Source organism: Haliotis rubra, unplaced genomic scaffold (assembly GCF_003918875.1).
Source record: "Haliotis rubra isolate DU_JTF1 unplaced genomic scaffold, ASM391887v1 Scf1244, whole genome shotgun sequence".
Classification (NCBI taxonomy): domain Eukaryota; kingdom Metazoa; phylum Mollusca; class Gastropoda; order Lepetellida; family Haliotidae; genus Haliotis; species Haliotis rubra.
Window position 1 is genome coordinate 25644 of NW_025765164.1, and position 25814 is coordinate 51457.

At 41.0% G+C, this 25814-nt stretch overlaps 1 protein-coding gene across 1 annotated transcript; it reads right to left on the reverse strand.

Moving 5' to 3' along the window:
- Positions 1–4572: 4572 nt before the first annotated feature.
- LOC124266293 lies at positions 4573–11147 on the reverse strand. Its single transcript, XM_046701112.1, has 4 exons — positions 11052–11147; positions 8692–9896; positions 6130–6243; positions 4573–5668 (listed from the first exon to the last, which is right to left on the reverse strand). Exons 2-4 carry the CDS (start codon positions 9614–9616, stop codon positions 4662–4664), a joined length of 2046 nt encoding a protein of 681 aa, XP_046557068.1. The 5' UTR covers positions 9617–9896; positions 11052–11147; the 3' UTR covers positions 4573–4661.
- Between the last annotated feature and the right edge of the window lie 14667 nt (positions 11148–25814).

Below are 25814 nucleotides of genomic sequence, written 5' to 3' on the forward strand. Positions count from 1 at the left end.
TTCTGGTTTACATCCCTTTACAGTTGTGTAGCCCTGTCATGTTATGGTGCCCATCCCTTAACAGTTGTGTAGACCTGTCGTGTTCTGGTGCACAGCCCTTACAGTTACACACACCTGTCATGTTTTGGTGTCCATCCCTTTACAGTTACACACAGCTGTCACGTTCTGGTGCCCATCCCTTCCCAGTTGTGTAGCCCTGTTATGTTCTGGTGCCCATCCCTTCACTGTTAAATGGCGCTGTCATTTTCTGATGCCCGTCCCTTCACAGTTGTGTGGCCCTGTCAAGTTCTGGTTCCCATACCTTTAAAGTTGTGTAGCCCTGTCATGTTTTGGTTCCCATACCTTTGCAGTTGTGTAACCCTGTCATGTTCTGGTGCACAGCCCTTCACAGTTACATGTCCCTGTCAAGTTCTGGTGCCCATCCCTTCACAGTTACATGGCCCTGTCGTGTTCTGGTGCCAGTCCCTCTACAGTTGTGCAGCCACGTCGTGTTCTGGTGTCCATCCTATCACACTTGTGTAGGCCTGTCGTGTTCTGATGCCCGTCCCTTCACAGTTGTGTGGCCCTGTCGTGTTCTGGTGCCCATCCCTTTACAGTTGTGTATCCCTGTCGAGTTCTGGTGCCCATCCCTTTACAGTTGTGTATCCCTGTCGAGTTCTGGTGCCCATCCCTTTACAGTTGTGTATCCCTTTCATGTTCTGGTGCCCATCCCTTCACAGCTACATGGCCCTGTCATGCTCTGGTGCCCATCCCTTTACAGTTGTGTAGCCCTGTCGAGTTCTGGTGCCCATCCCTTTACAGTTGTGTAGCCCTGTCATGTTTTGTTGCCCGTCACTTTCCAGTTGTGTAGCCCTGTCGTGTTCTTTTGCCCATCCCTTTGCAGTTGTGTACCCCTGCCATGTTCCAGTGCTCATCCCTTTGCATTTGTGACGTAGCCCTGTCGTGTTCTGGTGTCCATCCCTTTCCAGTTGTGTAGCCCTATCATGTTCTGGTGTCGATCCCTTCAAAGTTGTGTAGCCCTGTCATGTTCTGGTGTCCATCACGTTACAGTTGTGTAGCCCTGTCGTGTTCTGGTGCCCCGCCCTTCAGAGTGACATGAGCCCTGTCATGTTCTGGTGCACAGCCCTTTACAGTTTAATGGCCCTGTCATGTTCTGGTGTACATCCCTTTACAGTTGTGTAGCCCTGTCGTGTTCTGGTGCCCATCCCTTTACAATTATGTAGCCCTGTCGTGTTCTGGTGCCCATCCCTTTACAATTATGTATCCCTGTCATGTTCCGGTGCCCATCACTTTGCAGTTGTGTAGCCCTGTCATGTTCTGGTGTCCATCCCTTTACAGTCGTGAGGTCCGGTAATGTTGTGTTATCCATCCATTCACAGTTACATTCCCCTGTCATGTTCTCGAGCCCATCCCTTTACAGTTGTGTAGTCCTGTCATGTCCTAGTGCCCATCCCTTCACAGCTACATGGCCCTGTCATGTTCTGGTTTACATCCCTTTACAGTTGTGTAGCCCTGTCATGTTATGGTGCCCATCCCTTAACAGTTGTGTAGACCTGTCGTGTTCTTGTGCCCGTCCCTTTGCAGTTGTGTAGCCGTGTCATGTTCTGGTGCCCATCCCTTTACAGTTGTGTAGCCCTGTCGTGTTCTGGTGCCCTTCCCTTAACAGTTGTGTAGACCTGTCCTGTTCTGGTGCCCATCCCTTTGCAGTTGTGTATTCCCGTCATGTTCTGGTGCCCTTCCCTTAACAGTTGTGTAGACCTGTCGTGCTCTGGTGCCCGTCCCTTTGCGGTTGTGTAGCCCTGTCGTGTTCTGGTGCCCGTCCCTTTGCAGTTGTGTAGCCCTGTCATGTTCTGGTGCCCATCCCTTTACAGTTGTGTAGCCCTGTCGTGTTCTGGTGCCCTTCCCTTTACAGTTGTGTAGACCTGTCATGTTCTGGTGCTCGTCCCTTTGCAGTTGTGTATCCCTTTCATGTTCTGGTGCCCATCCCTTTACAACTGTGTAGCCCTGTCGAGTTCTGGTGCCCATCCCTTTGCAGATGTGTAGCCCTATCGTGTTCTGGTGTCGATCCCTTCACAGTTGTGTAGCCCTGTCATGTTCTGGTGCCAATCCCTTTACAGTTGTGTAGCCCTGTCGTGTTCTGGTGCCCCGCCCTTCAGAGTGACATGAGCCCTGTCATGTCCTAGTGTCCATCCCTTCACAGTTACATGGCCCTGTCATGTTATGGTGCCCATCCCTTAACAGTTGTGTAGACCTGTCGAGTTCTGGTGCCCATACCTTTACAGTTGTGTAGCCCTGTCCTGTTCTGGTGCCCCGCCCTTCAGAGTTGTGTAGCCCTGTCGAGTTCTGGTGCCAATACCTTTACAGTTGTGTAGCCCTGTCCTGTTCTGGTGCCCCGCCCTTCAGAGTTGTGTACCCCTGTCATGTTCTGGTGTACAGCCCTTTACAGTTTAATGGCCCTGTCATGTTCTGGTGTACATCCCTAAACAGTTGTGAAGCCCTGTCATGTTCTGGCTCCATTCTCCTTTACAGCTGTGTAGCCCTGTCGAGTTCTGGTGCCCATCCCTTTACAGTTGTGTAGTTTTGTCGTGTTCTGGTGCCCGTCCCTTTACAGTTGTGTAGCCCTGTCATGTTCTGGTGCCCATCCCTTTACAGTTGTGTAGCCCTGTCGTGTTCTGGTGCCCTTCCCTTAACAGTTGTGTAGACCTGTCGTGTTCTGGTGCCCATCCCTTTGCAGTTGTGTATTCCCGTCATGTTCTGGTGCCCTTCCCTTAACAGTTGTGTAAACCTGTCATGCTCTGGTGCCCGTCCCTTTGCAGTTGTGTAGACCTGTCGTGTTCTGGTGCCCGTCCCTTTGCAGTTGTGTAGCCCTGTCATGTTCTGGTACCCATCCCTTTACAGTTGTGTAGCCCTGTCATGTTCTGGTGCCCATCCCTTTACAGTTGTGTAGCCCTGTCGTGTTCTGGTGCCCTTCCCTTAACAGTTGTGTAGACCTGTCGTGTTCTGGTGCCCATCCCTTTGCAGTTGTGTATTCCCGTCATGTTCTGGTGCCCTTCCCTTAACAGTTATGTAGACCTGTCGTGCTCTGGTGCCCGTCCCTTTGCAGTTGTGTAGACCTGTCGTGTTCTGGTGCCCGTCCCTTTGCAGTTGTGTAGCCCTGTCATGTTCTGGTGACCATCCCTTTACAGTTGTGTAGCCCTGTCGTGTTCTGGTGCCCTTCCCTTTACAGTTGTGTAGACCCGTCATGTTCTGGTGCTCGTCCCTTTGCAGTTGTGTATCCCTTTCATGTTCTGGTGCCCATCCCTTTACAGCTGTGTAGCCCTGTCGAGTTCTGGTGCCCATCCCTTTGCAGATGTGTAGCCCTATCGTGTTCTGGTGTCGATCCCTTCACAGTTGTGTAGCCCTGTCATGTTCTGGTGCCCATCCCTTTGCAGATGTGTAGCCCTGTCGTGTTCTGGTGCCCATCCCTTTACAGTTGTGTAGCCCTGTCATGTTCTGGTGCCCATCAGTTACCGACACCTGTTATGTTCTCATGTCCATCCCGATACAGTTACATACAGCTGTCACGTTCTGGTGCCCATCCCTTTACTGTTGCGCACACCTGTTATGTTCTCGTGTCCATCCCGTTACAGTTACACACAGCTGTCACGTTCTGGTGCCCATCCCTATACTGCTGACATGTTCTGGTGCACATGCACCAACACTCACTCACTCACACACACACACACACACACGATATGCATACATAAACAGTGTCACTGTATTGTGAAAAGTTGTTATCAGGCAACTTCTATCATTAAATTCTGCTCTGTGAAATCTTCACTGAAGGAATCTGCACGATGCAAAGGCAGGAGATGTCTGATATCGCTCCACATAACTTAACTTTTGGCAACTTAATATGCAATTTTCGAATCCAAGTTATTCATTGATCTACATATGACATAGATGATTTCAGGTGGGTAAATTTGTAGATTGGAAAGAGCTATTTGACATTATTGAAGGTATACATGAAATTTGTTATAAGTTATTCTTTGCTAAATGAACTTGTTTGATTTTGACGCTCCGAGCAAAAATTGTGACCGGTATGAATAAGTAAAGATATGAGTTGGGCCAATTACTTAACTTCACGGGACACACACTTTGAATTGTGTTCACCACACTTTTTATAACAATATGATAACCAAACGTATATGTGATCGGGTTTATTCCTCCGTCAGCACACAAAGCGTTAAATGGTTTCAAGTTTCAAGAATTTAAAGATGTTAAGATAAAAAATTGATGCCAATAGGTCGTCGTTCTGTGGAATGCTTGAAGTGTCTCACATCGGCCATTGTGCTGAAGCGTTGATACAATAACGGAGTCAGATGTGTCATTGATTATGTACATATGTTATGACAACCGTGATCAGCGAAGCAGTATTATAGAATATTTATAACTCGCCCGTGTATTACTTAAAGAAGCAATGTGTCCAATAGTGTATCTCAAAATATATAATGTCCACATAAGGATGACGTATATGTTCATCACAACCAACACATGTACTGGGTCAACCTTCACTAAGGTTAACCTTAACTTCCATTCTTTAACATTGCACTAAGGTTACCTTAGTGACTTGTGATCACATTAGTGCTTTGTGAAAGGAGGCCCAGGTGCTTTACATGAACTTAGGTATAACTCTGGTCTTGCGAAGACTTTCCTCGTGGCTTTTGGAATCCCAAACCGCAGACAAACTGCAACATATTTAAGATATCCGGCACAGTAACAATAAGAGTGGCAATGACGATGAAAACAATTCCAGCTGAACCCATGGTAACAGCACTTGGTCTGTCATCGCGGACACTAATTTTCTTCCGTATTGTGCTTGAGAGATTGTGTGTTGGCACAGTGAGGCGTTTCTTTATTTCTTCTGTTATCATCACTATGTCCATTGTAGCCAGGTTGACTGCACATGTACATATGCAAGCTGTCGAATAGGACTTGGGCAAAGAGGATTTTACAGATATTGATGATGTTGCTGGAGTGACCGACATGGGTATGGATGGGGTACAAGACGTGCATGTCGTCGTCAGGCCTAGTTGGCTAGGTATGGTGCTACTCACAACTGTTGAAACCATCAGAGAGGCTGGGTTAGTGAAGTAGGATGCGGACGTTAGCATCAGCGATGAAGGCAAAGGATTTGAAAGTAATGGGGTAACATCGTCGATGATTGTTTGGGACGTGTACATATTGAAGATAGTAGATGATTCCAAGACGTTTCTAAAGTCAGAAGCAGATGTTAATATCATAGTTCCTGCATCAGGCACTGATGATGAAATGAATGGATGGGTGCTCCCAGAAGAGGTACCACGTGTAATGTACACAGAAGCTGGTGATGGCTTCATGAACGGCACACTTTCTGAGGATACGTGCGACGAAGAACTAAGGTCGAAAAGCGAGGGCGACGAGCCCATGATGTCTGAAAGCAGAGATGACCAAGAGGCCACACTGTCCATAGATGGTGATGCTTCAGAAACAACACGTGATTCAGTCGTGATTGTAGAAGCCACCATGTTGTCCGACGATGACACAGTGTAGGTTGACGAATTCGCTGAAGCTGGTAGAAAGTGAGGGGACGATGAGTACTGAATGCCGGTCACTGACACGATCGATGATACAGCATCGGATGAACCACCTGCAATTGAATGAAATATCATTTATACGTCTGCTATATTCAAAGAATTTCATCGATATAGATGTCACGATGTCCGGATTAAAAATCGTAATATCATTACATCATTAAAATACAAAAACAAACAGTACCTGGTAGAAACTGTTATGTGCATAATGCGATAGTCTTCTTTAATTTAGAAAGGTTTATCAGGATATATGTTCGAGCCAAGTTGTATTTTTCAGTTAAGTTCAGTTTAGTTCAGTTCAGCGGCTGGTACAAAAGTTTATGTGTAAAGACCGAGAAGAAAACATTAGTTTATACACTTTAACGTCATAGTGGATACAAGAGTTTCATAGTAGTCAGGTTCAGGTGATAATGTTTTACGTATGTTTGGTCAGATGTAACAGTTCTTTTGGATATGAAAAAAGTCGTTGTTTGAGAAGAGCTTCACATCTGAAACGATAGCTCAGTAAATTGCTTACCCGACTCACAGTTGACGCCCGTGTGTTCTGCTGGACACTCACAAGTGTAGGCATACACACCATCTTTACACGAGCCTCCGTTCACACAAGGAGTACTTTCACACTCGTCAATATCTGAATGTTCAAGAAAGACGTTCCATGAGGCAAGGTGTCGGTTGTACATGCACCGTGGTTTCATGAAGTATTCAAATTTCTTGTCAGAAATATAGAGCTTTAGTCTAAGAAAATAGGCTTTAAATAAGACTGAAGCAAACCATGGTTTTCCAATTTCAGATCGTTTATTTTGTGTGTAAGCAGCAGAAGGAGTGTGTGACGTCCACACCGCTTGAACAGCATTGACTGTTATATCAGAGCGTGGCCCCTTAAGACAGTTTTCCGAGAAATTATTGAGAAAAACGTTGTTTCCTAACACTAAAATAGAATTTTGAAAAATGTGTTACATTATGAAGGCTACTTAATATGGGAGGTAACTCTTGTGAGGCTTAAGAATAAACCTCACTACATCAAGTTATTTATTTCCCCTGGTGTTGCAGACGACTTCCTTTGTTGACAGATTTGGCAGAAGAGGACAGCAGAAGAGGAAAGGGTTTTGAAAGGGGTGTCACTAATGCAAAAGAGTTAGCCGGTAGACATGACATTCCTCTGTCTACAGTATACAGAACTTTGAAGAATATTCAGTCATGGGTTGGGACTTAGCATAAGACCAAGGAAGTTCAGTACTACGGATCGCCAGCGACTAGGTCAGATTGTGAGTAGGGGAAAACTGAAAAGGGTTGAGAATTTATGAAATAAGATGATTAATAGAAGAAGTCCCCAGGTATGTAATGAAACCCTTGGACAGGAATTACAAACTGGGTGAAAATGCGCGGAATGGCTTTTTCCGAACCGTGTGAAAATTTGGACAAAAGATACAATGAAACCTATCAACCAACAAAACATAGCCCGAAATTTCAAATGTGAGGTGGGACATCATCACGTGAGGGACGCCGTTGTGTATTTTCACTGGAACTTTGACTAAGGAATGACAAGTTGACATCTTTAATGATCACCCCCTTCCAACGGCCCGAACACTGTAAGAAGATAATTGGATTTTCCAGCATGATAACGACCCAAAACACACTGCGGGCTGCACAAAACAGTGGTTGTCGGACGAAAATATTCAAGTTTTAGACTGGCCCAGCTACAGTCCATATCTTAAACCTACTGAGAATGTGTGGGGACTAATGAAGGACAGAATAAACCAAAAATGACTTAGAAATATTGAGGATTGAGCAGAAAGAAGTGGTCGAATACTGGGATTCGCTGTCACACGATTTCCTACAAACTTTGATCGGTAGTGTACCTAGCTCTTTCCGTCATGCATTGCAGGGCAAGCAGTTCTCACAAAGTACTGAAAAGTCACTTAGACTGTAAGAGAATCATATCTCAGCATATTCATTTAAGTAAAACTTCATGTTCCAGATATTTGAAATTAACAACGTTCTCAATAGTTTCTGGGAATACTATACTGGACAAAATAAGGTAGGGATATTGGTATTTTTGTGATTGATATTTTATCAGTGTGTCAATGAATAAATAGATCAGTATTCATAATTTCAAAATTTACACATATCCCTAAATATTTTTGTCCAGTATATAAGTGAAGGATACGCGAACTGATCCATGACAAAGGCGTTAAGCACTTGTGTGTAAGTATGGAGCTGTCAATTGTAGAACCTCTGTCATAGGACTACAGAAAGAAGTGCAAACGATCAACAAGCGTTAATGGTGTGTACCTCTATGGACAAATTGCACAAATATTATTTATTTCAAGAAGACTTGTTCACTATAATATTGTTTTCTTGTTTGTTTGTTGTTTAACGCCGCACTCAGCAATATTCCAGCTATAAGTCAGCAAGTCTTACCACCCTTATGAAAAGAGTTGGCTGCTGAAGACCTATTCTAACACGAATCTTCACGAGTATTTGTTTTCTTGTACATACATGTATTTACTTTACTTGGTTTACACATCAGTACAGAGAGTATAGTGAGTGTGGTTTTACGCCACTTTTAGCAGTATTCCAACAGCAATCACAGCAAGGGAAATCAGAATGCTCCACATACTGAGCCATGTGGGAAATCGAACCCGCAACTTCGGCTTGACAAGCGAACACTGTAACCACTAGGCTACCCCATCACCCGCCAGCATAGGGAGAAGAACTATGCTGACCTTATGTCTTTTATAGTAATAGCAATTAACTACTGAGATAGTTGGCAAAACTATTATACAATAATATACAAGTCACGTTTGTGCCCATGTCTAACTTTAAGCAGTTATCGTCCTATAACCTCTCTCCTGTACGGTTAAAATCAAAACAAAAGTCAACTATCCCAGTCTTGAAACAAGGGCTCCCTGAACTAAGTGAAACTGGTGATGTTGTGTAATGACATTGTCAACGACTGGTTTACTTCATCTAGATACAATGGCAAACTTGTCTCATTGTAGCACTGTGGCATTGGTGAATGTGGCGTGACCAAATCTGTACATACTCACTGGTGTGGAGATAATGTGAATATTCTTACCAAAGACCATTCCAATTGGAAATCCATAGCCGCCAGCTGACATGAATCCGTATGCGACTGCCCCAAAACGTGCACCATTCATTGACACTTGTGTTGATGACTCTTCTGCTATCGTGAAATTAACTCCATAGGCGCAACCTGGTATCGATCGGTAGTCTGTTGGATTGCCACCTGCAGTTGAAACTGTCCTTGCATAATATGTCTTAAAGTCAGTAAGTGAAGAAAAGTTAGCCAAGTAGGAAGACAGAAATCTGTCTGTGGAGGGCACCTGTGCCATGAACCCATCACCGTCTCCTACAACTGTGTCAGCCTGCTTGCTCTTACCATACATGACAACTAGAACAGGATGGTTAGAAGTGAGACACATCTCCCCTTTAGCAGCCGTATCAATATCGAAATAGTCACCAAACTCCAGGGAAAATGACTTCCCAGCACTGGTCGTAACCACTGTTCCATTAGTCGATGCCACAGTCCTGTATATAGCGCCACTGTCTCTTCCTTCCAAGTTGTGGATCACGAAACTAGACCCTAATGCTTCAACAGGAGCTATCATCTCCACGAGCATATCCACACCGTCAACTCCATCAGGAACATTTGCACATGGATGTCCAGAAAGAAATGTTATCGGTTTGGTGCTTTTAACGTACGTTCCTGTTAAGTCATGAGTGCAAACAATTCCAAATGTTTGGTTGGCACTGAGGGTGAATGTTGCAGTGCCCCCATCTGAATGTATTTCCGAGCCGCATGTCCCACCGTTTTGAATCTTGAACTTGATTGTCACGGTTGTTTTATCTTGGGTTGCTGATACAAGCAGTGTTGGCTTGTATTTAGAAGTTTCCGTATAGGATGCAGCTATGTATGCTGTAGACAGGTAGGGAGTTGGGATAGCCAGATATCCCTCGGATGAGTAGGTGTTATAATCCATGACATACACAGACACGTCGGATGTCGAATCAACGGTCACGGTCTTTTGATGAACTTCCTCCACTTCTGAAGAATAACGAATGGAGCTGGGAAGCTCGATGTTTAACGAAAGACCACTCTGAGTGTGTAGTCCATGGCTTTACCTTCTAGGTGGTTTCTGACTGTCACCTCTGCCTTCGTTTCTGTCATAATTAATATGTATGGTTTTCCATTTCCATAGCCATTTTTCAAAAAGGACAGAAGAAACTGTTTTCCTTCATGGTCGCCTACTGGTGTAGATCCTGTTGGCAAGATAATGTTATAGTAACAAGCATAATATTGTTTTGACAAAACACTCAAAAGACATTTAAAATACATGTATAGTATTCGATATGTCTAGTTTCTGTGAATGAAACAATACATGAACAGGAGAGTGTCCTGCAATCTGAGTGGTTAGAAAACGTTTTTAAAGGGAATACATCCTTGAAATATTTCGGTCTCCTCACATCGATTGAATACCTTTCTATATTAAAATTATTTCCATTTCTCACACTTAAATTTGAAACAAACACGCCAGCAGTCTAAGCTAAATGTATATGAGGTTCAATTAAATATTACGTTTGATCAATAATGACAAGAATTGTGAAAGTTATAATTATAAGTACATTGTTCACATTCTGCTAACAAGGCAAGTATATCAGCTTCCATGGAAGCATGACGTCATCAAGTGTATTGTCATCGTTGTCGGTTTCTAATAAATTTTTTGAGCATCAAATTGCTTAAAGAAAGCTCTATAAAGAGAACATATGTTTCACCTCCAATATTTAGGTGTTGTATAAGAGCAAATTGAGCATTCGTGATAGTTTTATTGAAATCGAAAAATTCAACGTCCTTCCGTGTACAAGTTGTATTGGGAGTAATATTCTGATTATGCATGTCAGTCACACGCTGATGGATGTTAAGGTGTATACATCGCCTGAATTCTCACACTAGTGCTACTTTATATGCTTATAAACACATGAATGCTTCCAAATATCACCAACAACAACCCCGACCCCAGACACAAAACAATCAGACATCCCCACTGCTATTACAGGGATACTGCTCTATTGTAAATATCTTGTGAATATCATACGCGTTCGAATTAATATGCCCAAAATAGTATCACAGCCATAAGCACTCGCTGGCATTGAATCTGAAATACCATTGTTTGCTCGGGTATTGTTGCTTTCTGTTTGAGGACATGTCCTACGCTGCCTCATACTATTCTTTTTCTTATTTAGTTATAACTGAATAATTATCTAAACATGTCTTGATCGTGAAGCGTTTTAATTCCACTTAAACCTTGTTTGCAGAACATTTGTTAATCCGTGATAAATGAGACTTACGCCGCCATATGAACTATGTGAATATGTACATCATCTTGGAACAAATATGTAAAGAGTTACTTTACTTACCGTATACAATATAGGAAACTACGACAATGACGACAGACAACTTCAGAACCTGGTGTGACATGGTTATCTCACCAAGAATCTTAGCCCCAACGTGAGCGTGAGTGACAGCTAAGGAGAGTAATGATTTCCAGCAAGTGTTGGTTCCTGCTGCTTATAATCCCCATAATCGATACAACCCTGTCACTTGAGATCCACGCGGAGCCACGCCTCGGCATGGTATTCTCACTTCTCGTGGTATACTCTACGTTTTGGGTTCAGGCGAAACGGGTACATGGCATTATCCCAGTCTAAGCATTTGTAGAAACACTTGCCTTTCATTTCATCAAGGTAAACTTACTGTTGTTTTATGTTTTTGCATAACAGAGTGGAGATAATTCTCGTTCCCGAAGCTACTTGTATTCCAATGATAAAACGTATTTAAAGAAATATACAAATTCGCTTGCGGAATTTTGTTCCACTCGTAAATGAGTGGAACACGAATTTAGGTTACGGTTCTGTACAGAGAATTCTGAAGAAAAAACACACCAAAGAAACTTCAACTCAAGTGTGATTAAAGCAGTACTAGAATTATGAAACCGTGAATCTACAGGTTGTAATCGGAAGGATATCAATATGACCCAGGCGATTATTAATACTGCATAGGGTAATGGCTGATCAAGATAGAACATATCATCCTAATAGCGACAACACAAATTGCTCCCTAATAGTTTGCAAAGGTTAAAGAGGTATAATCGATATTATTACACTTGAAATTATTCATATTTTTCAGGAATATGTTTGATATTGACCAGCGTCTGTTAACCATATTATTGATATAAATATATACATTCCATTAAGGGCCCGTTTGTCCAGATCGTTCTGACCTTGGAAATTCTGCTATTTGCATATGTATGCCTATGTGTTATATACATTTCTGTAGTTCAGAATGAAAAAAACGAAGGTATTATTAGTTTTTTTTCCCATTCCAAGCTACCAGAGGTAAGCATGATCTTTCTAAGATTTGTTTTATTTGTATTTCACCGCTACCATTAGTAAACCTTAGCTGTATTACGGCAAATCTAGGACAGATAACCCAGTGATCGATATTATGAGCATCGAGCCTGACGACAAATCCATTTTATCGTGGGGGCCACAAGCAGCATCACCATGGTATCGTATCCAAGACCATTGTATTCATAAAGATGTAAATTTTCGCTAATGTCCCTTTACTTCCGCGAGAACGGACTGGATTGACAATACAAGAATTGAATATCTAACAATTGCCGTCGTCCTCATTGGGATAGTATTATTGTCACGTCATAGCTGTTATATGTGGTGTGTGCGTGATCGGATTTACTTGATTACTGATTCAGAATGTTCGTAATTTAGCGTAATATCGTACAATTAACAATGTTTCGGAAACTGATCCGATCGATCTGATTAAAGTAATGATGCTCGATACCCAATGGCATTCGTTATACATTGCCTGATAATGTGCTGTTACGATAATGAGACGAAAAGAATAATATGTCATTTGTACAATCAATATTTCATAGTTCTGTTCCACGTCTAACACGCTGTTTTCAATGTAGGAACACGGGACACATTGAATAGCTAGTACGTTCCATGTATGTTTGCATGTATGTATGTGCGTGTGTGTGTGCGCGCGCGTGTGGGTACGTGTGATGATATCGATGTAGTATGACCAAGGAATCATGTAGATGATGCCGTTGCAGTATGGTCCCGGTGTCTTGAGATGACGTTGTTGTGGGCTAGCCAATGAATTGTGGGTGAGACCTGAGGGGAATTAACATCTGTGAGGACTGACCTTGGAAGTTTCAAGGATTGACTTGGTGCGGCATGTATACCTCTCACAAAACACATTCTTCTCGGGCAATGAAAACGTGTGTCGAATACGACAAAGAACTGTCGTTTACTTGTCAATATTTATCAGCCGTTACCAGGGACATAGATCGTTGTTTGATAGATTGCAGAAGTACATAATCACCCGACTAAAAGCTGTCAAATTACTGATTTCATTACCGACAGGCAGTTGATAAACTAGAAACACACTGAACACCACAAGATTACGTCTGGTGTTGTCACGCAAAGGATGACGATAGTGATTTACACGATAAAATCCGTTTCCATTCGACGAACTGACGTTCATAACTTTGAGAAACACACAATGGCGTCCATATGTTTTCTACAAGATGTATTCTTGTACGGCGTTTCTGGGTGAAACGCTGGGAATCCCCCAACTCTACTAAATACCGATCGGAAGCATCGTTTGTGTCATCTTGACACTTCAATCTTGAACCAATCCTTTACAAAACGGAAAGACAGATAGTTTCATTGTATGCCCGTTCAAGAACATCTTCATACAAAACGGAATGAAGAAATGCAAATCCAAACTATGGATTCGATCAGTGTAGACCGACAAGTTAGAGTCTGAGCAATCAAAGCTGCAAATCCAAACTACAGATCCGACCATAATCACCTTTGATGATCGGCAAACGTATCTATGATGACTCACGCATATGATAGTTACAGGTTCATGAAGAACTTGGGAAATCTATCCTGTCACGATTATCTTGTCAAACCCGTGAAGTACCGGGATAGAATTGGTCTTCAGCAACCCATACATGTCGTAAGAGGCGACTGACAGGATCGGGTGGACAGACTTGCTGACTTGGTTGATACATGTCATGGTATCACAGTTACGTAGAACCTTGCTCATGCTGTTGATCACTGGATTGTCTGGTCCAGACTCGATTGTATACAAGCCGCCGCCATATAGCTGGAATACTGCTGACCCAAGGAGACCCAATTCAACCACCAAATTTATCGTCATGTTTGACGTCATTTCATGTAACTGTTTAGCAACGGGTTTGCACTGTGACTGACAAGCAGACACACATCTTATGATGGCGTTATTTCGATCTGTTTGTCGTTACACAACAACACAATGTAGTATTCCCGGAAATTAGTGAGAAATTTGTTTCGGCAAACATCTAATACATTTATATAGAATATAGACGTTTTACCTCAATGAATATGTTGCGACGTGATTCTCTTACATTCTGAGTGTCTTTTCAGTACTTTATGAGACCTCCTTGCCCTGCAATACACGACTGAAGGCGCCTACCGATCAAAGTTTGTAGGGAATCGTGTGACAGCGAATCCCAATATTCGACCACTTCTTTCTGCTCAATGCTCAATATTTCTGGGTTTTTTTGTAGTTTATTCTGTCCTTATTTAGTCCCCACACATTATCAATAGGGTTAAGATATGAGCTGTGGCTGGGCCAGTCTAAAACTTGAACATTTTCGTCCGACAACCACTGTTTTGTGTAGCCCGCAGTGTGTTGTGGGTCGTTATCATGCTGGAACATCCAATTATCTTCATAATATCGTGATGATATCCCACCCCACATGTGAAATTACGGGCTATGTTTTGAGTGTTGGTAGATAGGTTTCACGGTAATACTATCTTTGTCCAAATTTTCATAGATCGGAAAAAGCCAGACAGAACTTTCATCAGAAAAGAAAACATGATCCCAATCTTGATTTTCGTGAGCCCTACACCAGTGTAAACGTCTTTCTTTTTTGTGCATCTTTCATCAATGGTGAGGGAATTCCGCGCTTTTTCACCCAGTTAAGTCTTTGTGATTCTTGTCTAAGGGTTTCATTACATACCGGAGGACTTCCTCTATTAATCATCTCATTTCGGATATTCTCAACCCTTTTCAAGACTGTATGTTCCAAGGTTGGCATACATCCTGACACCTCTCCATTTGATGATCTATTTTATTCTACGTTTTGATTGGTTTTCGTATAGCTGTGAGTGAAAACACGAAGCCACGCGTACTAAAGGAAATGTATTTCATCGTTCGAGGTATAACAATTCGTTTAAAGAAACCAAGTGACTTTCACCTTTGCTTGAGTTCGATGGAGTAACTTCTACATTATCAAAGAAGAAATGACCGACGTTTTGTACCTGTAGACCTAAGCATTTTTTTTTGAAAGCTCTAATAGCCTTGTATTGTTTATTTTGGTAAGGTAACGCTGTGTTTATGGTATTTATACTGTGTAACCATCGCGTTGTGCGTGTAGTCAGTATGTTTTATCAAAAGGGGTTGGATGCATGAATCCTCGTGGAGTGAGCGCCAAGCTAACGGCACGTCTAAAGATGTTGTTCAGTGTCGATTTCCAACTTGAAACAGATGGTAAACCCAGATATCTAGACGCAGAAGAAATCAGTGTGAAACCAACCAACAACAAACGCAGGATATGCATTCAACAACTGTATAAAAGCAACCAAGTGCTCAAATCAATATAAATGACTGCGAAGCAATGGAGTACAAAACAGAGTGGCGGTAAAAACATAACACCAGTACATTTATAATGGCAATATAAAATAAAATAACACTGATAATAACAATTAAGTCAGCGATAATGATAATAACGTTGTATCGGCAATGGTCAAACTTTCGAAATAGGCCTCACAGATGGTGTCTAGGGTTAAAAATAAGGATGTTCACACACTGATCGTGACATAATGTGAGACTTTAGAGGCTACGTATGTCCGATTATGTAGTCTTAAAACCGTCCAAAGTGTCATACAGTGTTGGATTAGTATATGGCTGTTCTGGGAGATTCCTGACCACACGTAACCACCCAAGCATCTAAACATAGCAACTTTCTCAATGCTGCTGACATCAGATAGTGATACTTTCCGGCGTTTTCCAAACCATTAATAATTGTTACAAAACTTCGGTGAATCGTTACTGACATAAGTAACAAAAGGAAGTACAATTACACATATTATTTCAGAAAAATGCTCCTCCATACAACAGTGTTACACCACATGCATGCGTCTCATGATCACTTTGAAAATTGACAATCAAATGTGCTCTGCCATATGACAGTGTAACGCCACATGCGAGTGTCTCATTATCATTTTGACAATCAAATGTGCTCAGCCATACAACAATATGTAACGCCACATGCGTGTGTCTCATGATCACTTTGACAATCAAATGTGCCCTGGCATACAACAATATGAAACACCACATGCGTGTGTCTCATTATCATTTTGACAATCAAATGTGCCGTGGCATACAACAATATGTAACGCCACATGGATTTTGACAATCAAATGTGCTCTGCCGTACATCAATATGTAACGCCACATGCGTGTGTCTCATGATCATTTTGACAATCAAATGTGCCAAGGCATACAACAATATATAACACCACATGCGTGTGTCTCATTATCATTTTGACAATCAAATGTGCCCTGGCATAAAACAATATGTAACGCCACATGCGTGTGTCTCATTATCATTTTGACAATCAAATGTGCCCTGGCATAAAACAATATGTAACGCCACATGCGTGTGTCTCATTATCATTTTGACAATCAAATGTGCCCTGGCATAAAACAATATGTAACGCCACATGCGTGTGTCTCATTATCATTTTGACAATCAAATGTGCCCTGGCATACAACAATGTACAGTTTCATGCTTGTGTCTCAATTAGACACTAAATTGCGATATGAAAGATACATGTACCTTAAAACACCTTGCTGTTATCTATCTTGGTATATTTAGGTAATATAACCTACAGTGTCTTCAAACTGTTGCGGCAGTCAGTAAGTTGTCAGTTTACAACACACTCGTCTCATTACAGCATATGCTTGACTTTCTGCCCATAGCTATTCATTCGATGCCGGAATGTGCATCATTTATGTTTCTTCCTGTATCGACAGTGATGTCCGGATAATTTGATGGCGCATGGGTGAAACATTGTTTGTTCGATATTGACGAACATGCAGCTAAGACATCTATTCCAAATAATTGGAAATATATTCCAAACCTATTGCAAGTCCCACAATGACGATATAGTATAGTAACATCAAAGAACTGCAGCTTTTGATGTTAAAAGTCCTGCAACGTATTCGATTGCTGTTTTATCTTCCAGCTGTTAATAAAAGTTTTCCATTTGTGGCATTTATGTGTCAGGCAATGCTGATTATCTCCTTGGCATCCAGATGAATATTCTTGGCCGTGAAACTGATCACAGTTTAAATTATTCACATGTGACTTCTCAGTTTTCAGTATGAATAACATAATGCTTTGAATGGAACTAGAAGATGAAACATATTCAAATGAACCTAAAATAGTTATGGTCGAATAACACTGTCCCTGATATTCTAAACACTATTGGTCTGTCCTTAATGCTCATGATTAATACATCGAACTACTTCTTATTCGTCTTTGGATTTAGTTTCAACTGATGAATGACACGGCTACAAGACGGTTGTGTACAAACATAATAACGCATACATAAAGCATAAACAATGTTTGAAAACTTGTGTATCATATTCTCTGAAAACACGAATTAATGGAACAATCCTTTTCAAATCCTCCTCCTTCACTAATCCTCAAGGTTTGCTGATCCTGATGGTCCAACCTTAAACTGACAGCGCATGCCATAGGCGCGATGGGAACTGTACGTGATGCTATTACACTTAGAGACATTTGACCGGTATAGCCTTCACATGTATCGGTAACGTTGACGCTGGGGTATTGACAGTGTATGTTTTCCCATAAACTATGGTATATTTACTGTTATGTTCTGCCATATGTGTTCCCATGATACATCAGGGATGACCACCATTGCTTACATTGCAAAACGTTTGCAGTGATTGGTCGTTTTGTTGACGTTTTGCAATCTGTCTTTCATTAGCTGTTTGAATATCGCATTTTTAAATCTTTACATTGTAAACGTACTCGATTCACTGTCGTATTATCGCCTATTCAGCTCTATGCATTCAATTCGGTACGGCGGGTAGCTAAAACGACGAAATGTGAAGGTTTAGATCTTGTATACAACGTGTGAAATTTGTGATCAGTCATCACCTAAATATCATGATACAATGTTCAAATACGAATGTAAAATGGATTGGAAATCACTGAATGGATTGGTATCTGTAAGCGTTGATTTAAGGTGCATAGTGTATAAAATGATTGTATTGATGAATATAGGGTATACTTTGCAAATATTTACAAGGACTGCACTTCACTTATACATGGCATTTTTAAAATTTTGATTTTTTCAGACACAGTAGAGGCTATTACATATTCAAGAGACCGCCGCCATATGGCTGGAATATTGCTGAGTGCGGGTTAAACAACAAACCAACCAACCAACATATTCAGGGGCACTTATAAATCTTCTTCCTGTTCCTCTTATCCCTTACTATATATAAGTTTGCTTCACAACGGTATAAGGATCAATAGCGAAACGTCACTATGTCCATCAAGATAAAGAAATTGTTATCTATTAAGTCTTGTATACTTAGTAATGCTAACAGCACCGGAAGACGGCGAGAAGTAAAACAGATGCGACAGAAACGTGATGTACTTCGTGAGAGCAATTTGTAGACATTGATGGTATGTCCGATAAAAGGTCATTATATCCACCAGGAAACTAGAAATCGGATAATCATTATACCTCACGTTAATGGGATATTACGTTCCGACACAATACGTCCTTTGTAATCACAGAAAACAGATCAAGTTGGAATATTGTTTGAACAATTGTCTTTGAATCCAAAGTATAGGCAGATAAAAACTAAGGTTTGAAAATCCCTCTATGAAGACTCAATAATCCTTTGAAAGTGCTCATCATGAAGTTAACAGATGACAGTTGTTTGTATTTCAATAATCCTAAATGGTAATGTGAATACTTTCAGTGAGGGCATATATCTTAGGATACACGAGTGATGAATTCTGGTTGATAGTACCAGCTGCACAAATGGTTGTGGTTTTGTAAACCAAGCTATACTACGCTGAGCCCAGCAGGTCCTTCTGGACAGAACGGATCTCCACCAACCTATGCCTCTTGCAAGAGGTGACTGAATGAGATAGATTGCCAGGATATTCATGGATGTAACGCCAGACCCCACAGTTGTCGAGTAGCTGTTACACATTTGCAGAACAAACATTACCATGTCCAATTAGAAGCCCGATATGAACCCTATCCAGCATCTTTTGGACTATCTCGGAGTTCCAGCTTGACATCCTCCAGTTCAAGATATACACTCCATGAGGAAAGGCAACTTCAGATGATGAGAGTTCGACGCCTACATTGGCAGAATGAGGATGACGGTGGTGTCCAAGATGATGATGGTGGTGTTCCATGTAGTCGTGATGGTGGAGGAGGTGTCCCAGGTGGTGGTAGTGGTATTGTCCCATGTACTTGAGGTTGTGGCGGTAGTGTCCCGTGTAGTGGAGCTGGTGGCGGTAGTGTCCCGTGTAGTGGAGCTGGTGGCGGCAGTGTCCCGTGTAGTGGAGCTGGTGATGTATGGGTGGGGGTTGGGTACACATCATGTTCATACAGTAGAACATAGGCCTGGTTATACATTATTTACTCTCTGACCCCTAAAAAAGATTGTCGCTATATGGCTGAAATAATGCCGATGCGACGTTAATAAAAACTCTCTCGCTCTGAAAAGCAAATGGTTGGTTGAACCATATATAGAGAACCCCCAAAACACACTGCCTTCACTAAATACACTGCTTTTCCGGGATCTGCTGGGATGACATTTTGTCTGATGGTGGCTGGCCGTAAAGACTTCCGGCTCTAAATTAGGTGCCCAGCAACCAGCAACTACTACCCTTTAGAATGCATACATTATCATCACCGCATGCTTTACCTCATACTTTGTTGTTCCATTCCTTGTTCAATAATAGGCATGACCCTAATATTCACTTAAGTTCTTACGTTTGTGTTTACCGAATGTCGGGTAGATCTGGAAGAACAAGTGTGTACAGATAGTTCCTAATTCCGGCTTATTTCACGAAACATTTAAATATTTTATTCCTGCATTTAACCAATCACAAATAGGAAATGCAGCAAATATCGTAAATTATCATGTCGTCCTTTTTCTACCAAGTATATCATCTCCAGCTTCTTTGCCTGATGCGACACTAAACACAATATACCAAATACGTTTTCGATCACCTGGATAGGCATTGTGCAAATAACTGTTTGTGAGCACTGTACTTTTAGACTGCCTCAATCCAAACAGTATGTCGTTAGGACTAAGTTGCACTGGTTTGAAAAGCTTAAGTGAACTTGGTGAAGACATGGTTTTGAACAAGTACATCTTCACATGAGTTTGTCCCTTTTCACTATACAGTGAAATCCGTAGCAAGTTGTTTAGCAGTTATTGAGACAACAGTAGGTCTAACATTGGGGCCATGCGTTCCTAATATAGAGAGTTCACAGTTCAGACAGCAGCTTTCGACATCTCTGGCCATGTAAGGTCAAAAGCATCTGGTTCTGAGGAGAGGAGAGAGCTCTAGTTCTCAGCGCTCAGTTCAGTAGTTTCTTTGGAGAATGACTCAGGAGTATCAGATTCCAGCATACTGATAGTATGTGAGTGTTTCTATGTGATTTGTCCTGTGCATAAATGGCTTCTACACGTTGAGTTTAAACATGCACAGTCTTTGTTACATCAGAACTAACCACCACATTCTAAAACTCGATGGTGACGTTGCAACAATGAAACGACTTCAGGCCTTAGAATTTCATCGACATACGGCTGTGAGATTACTATGGTTTAAAGGTGAGTTTACTGTTCCTTAAACTATAATATTGCCACCGCCAAATCGATATCACTGTCAGACACATACATTGGGAAACGTCCACGACATCGCTGATACACACGTTTTCCGCCATCCAAACTGAAATGCAATAACACAGCCCATCACAAAACACAAATCCATTGAAGAAAAGCCTTGTTTTTGCCCATGCCATTGATGTCGAGCCTGACACTGAACACTGAACGTTGGCAACGTATTCCAGCTTGTCCCAGCCGTTGATTGACTGCAATGAGGTGATATGATGGCTGCAATGTTCACCAACTGTGTTTATTTCCTTTGTTTTGAACTGACATCGGAGGTGTTCAGGTCAAATCTGTCGGTTTTGCCTGACTGTTGTAAACGGAAGCTGTCCAGGTCAAAGGTTGAACAGACTGGCAATGGCAAAGTTCATGCCTCGAGCAGCCCAATTACACGCTCTACTGTTCCTAAGATGGGCAGATGTGTTTTCGTGATCTTGTATTCTTCGAGAATGGAACAACAGACCCAACACACGCCATTTCTTGCATTTTCAAACGTTCTCTATTTCATGTATCTTTGTTACAAGTAAAAAAACTACCTTCTTTGCGTTTTCAAAGTGTGTCAGTATATATTAACTGTTGTCACTGAAGGACTGACTAACCACTGACCTTTTGATGTACTGTATTGCATGGCAACTTTCATTGTGTAGGTACCGTTTGTACAAGGGGATAAGGGCAGATATTTGATGATAGAACTCATAAGGGTTTTGTATTTAAGGATGGTAACTAACTTATAATTTTGGTTTTAACTTTAGAATAGTGCCAGTGAGCACCTTAAGAAATCAATCAATTTAATCGATATTATTATTCATCACTATATATCTAGCTCGTCAATGTCTATTTCTAATACATGCTATTTACCATCCCAGAAGACACAAGCGTGTTTAAGCCAAATGTTATAGAGAAGCATTACGTCACAAGTGGTAGAAATATGCTGTTTTAATTTATGACTCATTTTACTCGAGAGACTTCGAGAACTCTTTGTGTTGGAACCGGTGTACTTTTTAAGCTATCTACCAACTTTTCAATTATATTTGCTTGAGAAAATGTGGAATTCTTTAATATAGAACATTAACATTTGATTTAATGTGATCAAAACTATATATGGCCCCACGACTGGTCTAAACGTTCGTTCATATCGCGCGACATGCTACACAATTCCCAAAGACAAGTGGAGAGAACCTATTTCATAAACGAAGGCAACGATGTGCAGAGACTATTTACCCACTTTTTCCCTACCAGTCTCTATCAAACTTGAAAATCTATTAACAAATACAACGCGCCTTCCCAGCCTTTTCAGGCTTAGTACATATATCCATGACAGTAGCATGCTGAATTTTGCAAAAAATCCTTTGAAAGAAACAGATGATAAAGCAAAGAGTTCCTGGACAAATGGATTTTAAAGATTAAATGGTGACGTCTCATCCGATTTCAATGCTAATGTTAATTACAAAACACATTCTAATGGACTAACTTCACACTACAGGCAATGTACTGTTGAGGTTTTCGTATGCGTCGCCATTATCCCGATCAGTGAAGCCGGAAAACGGGTTCTCAATCAATACCTTTCAACTCAAATATTACTCTTTACACGTTGACGCGTCTCTAAAGGGTACATCTCGTTATAACTTTCAAAACATTGTCTCATTGTGTGGGAATAATATTGTTATACTCAAATTGTATGTCATATCGACGATGGGAGTGGTGTGTCTTCTACTATCTTATACAGCTATTGATCATGATCAGTAACGTCCGTATGATAATGTAATACTTTGTAATGCTGGTTGTTAAAGATAAGAGTTGACATGGGTTCTAAATTCATTATTCTGTTCATATGAAGGAAGTCACAATTCAGCTGAACAGCTTTTGTGATGACACTGAAAGATATGGTGTATTATTCTGGTTAGAATAGTCGTCTGCTGTTGTTTTGTTGTTGCTTTTTTGTGTTTTGCTTTTGTGTGGTTTTTTTTGTTTTGTTTTTTTAATTTTTTTTGTTATTTATGGCTTTATGTTTTGTCCTTACTTCAAGAACAATACCAAACCTTCTGATTCTGTAAACATAGCAGTTGTCATATAAATCAAACTAACGAGAGGCGTACGATGTCTAAATGGTTTATGTCGGTGGTTTTGTATGCTTGCTGTTAAAGGACCTTACTCTGTGAGTGTGGTTTCGAATCCCAGTTGGGACTCCATTCACAAATGTAATTGCATCTGACCACCTTCTAAAATACACTTTGTGGCACTCTTGAAGGGCACAGGAGCCATCAACCGTGTTCATTTTGCCAAGCACATTACTTCGACCCCGACTTCACCTTTTGGAGATATGGAATGGGCCCGGTTCTATCAACCGGTTGGTCACGCAAAGCCATGTATGGTGAATTTATTTGTACATTTAACTTATTATTGGGCCTTTGTCATTTCGAATTTCAGCCTAAAATTACTGATGAATAACATGGCCTTGACTTGTGCCATAAGGCGGTGATTCATGGGTCAGTCTGGTTTGTCTGTATAATGTATGTCTCCAATTTCTTGTCAAGAGCCGAACCAGTCTGTCATTGAGTTGGTAGACAACTAGAGCTGTTCATGTCACATTCACTTGAGTATAACACCCCTGTATCCTTTGTGTTAGCATCTTGGAAATCCGGTGCAGTTTGACACTGCCTTTCTTGACACCCCATGGGGGGCAGGGGAGCAGGTGTGCTGGATGTTTTCGTTTCGTCACTGAGAGACGCATCTTAAATTCAATAACTAAGTCCTCTGCAAGTCCACATATTAGTAAACGATAGTTTTATAATGAACGCAAACATGCCAGAAAGTGTAGGAGGAGGAGAGCCTAAAAGTATTTCCGCCGACAAGATTAAGTTGTTTCTTATTACGCTATAAGACATCCTATCTTACGTCGTTGAGATGTGTCCCACTAAGTTGGTTATTGGTGGGAACACACCAGCCCGCCTGGCAAACCAGCAGTTTTGTTAGTTTTGTTCAGATGGCGTTGAAGATGAAAACCTTTTCCTGCTTCAACGCTCTGTTCATAATGATATCCGATAAAGAAGAACTTCCATCTTTACTCAGTGATTGCTCTGCCACTACTTTGAAGATATTTTACTTAACCAAAATACCCGGCTCCCGTCATTATACATCTATTATATACATTTACCTATATTCCTTTTGTGCACGTATGTAGAGATCAGCGTATATGTGTACCCTTTATTGATAGCACGGTATATACGTGTTCGTGGATTACGATATACTTGTCTCTCAGTGTGAACGTAACAACACGATTCCGTTTATTTATTCAGGACTCCACTGTCTCTCATAGCCTTTTGGTAGGGTTTTGTACCTGTGTTTTAATGTATCGTGCTCCGCTGACTTCTTTGTGTACAAACCGGGAGACAAAACCATGCCACTTTGTCTACTGCTGTTCATTTTACAAACAGTAGCATTTCGTGTGTCGTCGAGTGTGTCAAAAGACCTTTGATCTTCCCTCTGTTGCAAATAATTAAATTCACAAATGATGTCTGAAACTAGCTTGTTTGATGACTAAGTCCTCTTCAGGTACAATAAGCTACCTGCAGCCTTCTGTCCATTACACACAATTAACTATTCGCTAAATTATTAATATTTGCAAATTGGCAATGTTAACTGTTCTTTGAATGTTTGGAAGCCTGACAGGTTATTAGTCATTATGTGTAAGAATGTGCAAAAGGATCGTAGTAACGTGTATAACATGACACAAAGCCAGCTTTTAGCGCTGTCCAAAGGTAAATGTGAGATAATAGTTGTAGTTTTCGGAACCATTTATGCACATACGGTGCATTAGCCACAAGTCATTTGAGTTGCAATTTATAACACGTGAATATTTGGTGTCAAAACATGATGTCACTTAACAACAGCTCAGACAGGAGCACACTTGGAGCATGCGTCTCGAGGGCTATAGCGTTGACTGGTATATGTGTCGCATGGATTCTGATGGCAACAACAGTCTGTCATGAATACTGAACACCAATATAATGCTACATTCCACCCCTGAACAATTCACAATGAACATTTGTTGCCAATTACATGAATAATATCGAAAAACCATACCAGAATGAATATAATTACATCCCCGTATCAATTTAGAGGTTGGTTTAAGTTTCAGTTAACGGGAATGAATTTTATATTTGTTTGTGTGTTTAGATGAGTGTGTGAATGAACAAATCAAGGGAAGAAGGAACGAATAAAGGTATACATAACTGACAATAAGTTTTAACCTTAACATATGGAGCACCTGAGACGTTTTGAAGTTGTGCTTTGAATGCTGCCTGCCCCAAGGACACTTATCTAATCAACCTTATTTGCCGTCACTTTATTCTGTAGAAATTCGATTTTCGTTCTGTGATCGGATCAGTTTTAATGTTGATTTGATTTTCGATATAGCTGCACTTCATTAACATTTCAGGTTGTAATTAGAATTCATCACATGGCAGCGTTTCTTCAATTAACAAGTAATATTCGATATTATCCTAAGGATACGTCTTTGATGTGTATTTGACTTGGTACAGAAAACACCAGGTGCATCCGAAACGTCTCATACTTAGGACATAGTGCGATCATTTTAGTCAAATGAATTCCATTGAAGCTGTACAAGTGAATACCCCACAACCTGAACTGCAATTGTAAACAAGTCAAGCTCTTCACATCGGTGTTTTCAAAACCAGAGGGTAACAAAGGCATCATGCACCTGAGTTCGAACTACGAAGGGAGGTCACTTTGTTCAACTTAACATTTTGCGCCACAATCAAATTTCGGCCAAAATAATCATTAGAAATTATAAATTAAATATAAAATGCTACACAGCATAAATTGCATGTTCATTTTCAGCATTAATTCAAATTTCAAATTCCACATATCCAGTATGCCAAAAGGGGTCCTTATCCTACCTCGTCCTTTGATTTGCTGAGATAGTCTGTCAATCATATTTGGTTATTATTTCAATATTTTCGCGAGTATTCGGCAATAGCTTCGTGTCTGTTTTATGTAACCTCTGACGTAAGTTTTAATAACAGATTTTGTTCTCTTCAAGATTGGTTTGCTTTTACTAAGACG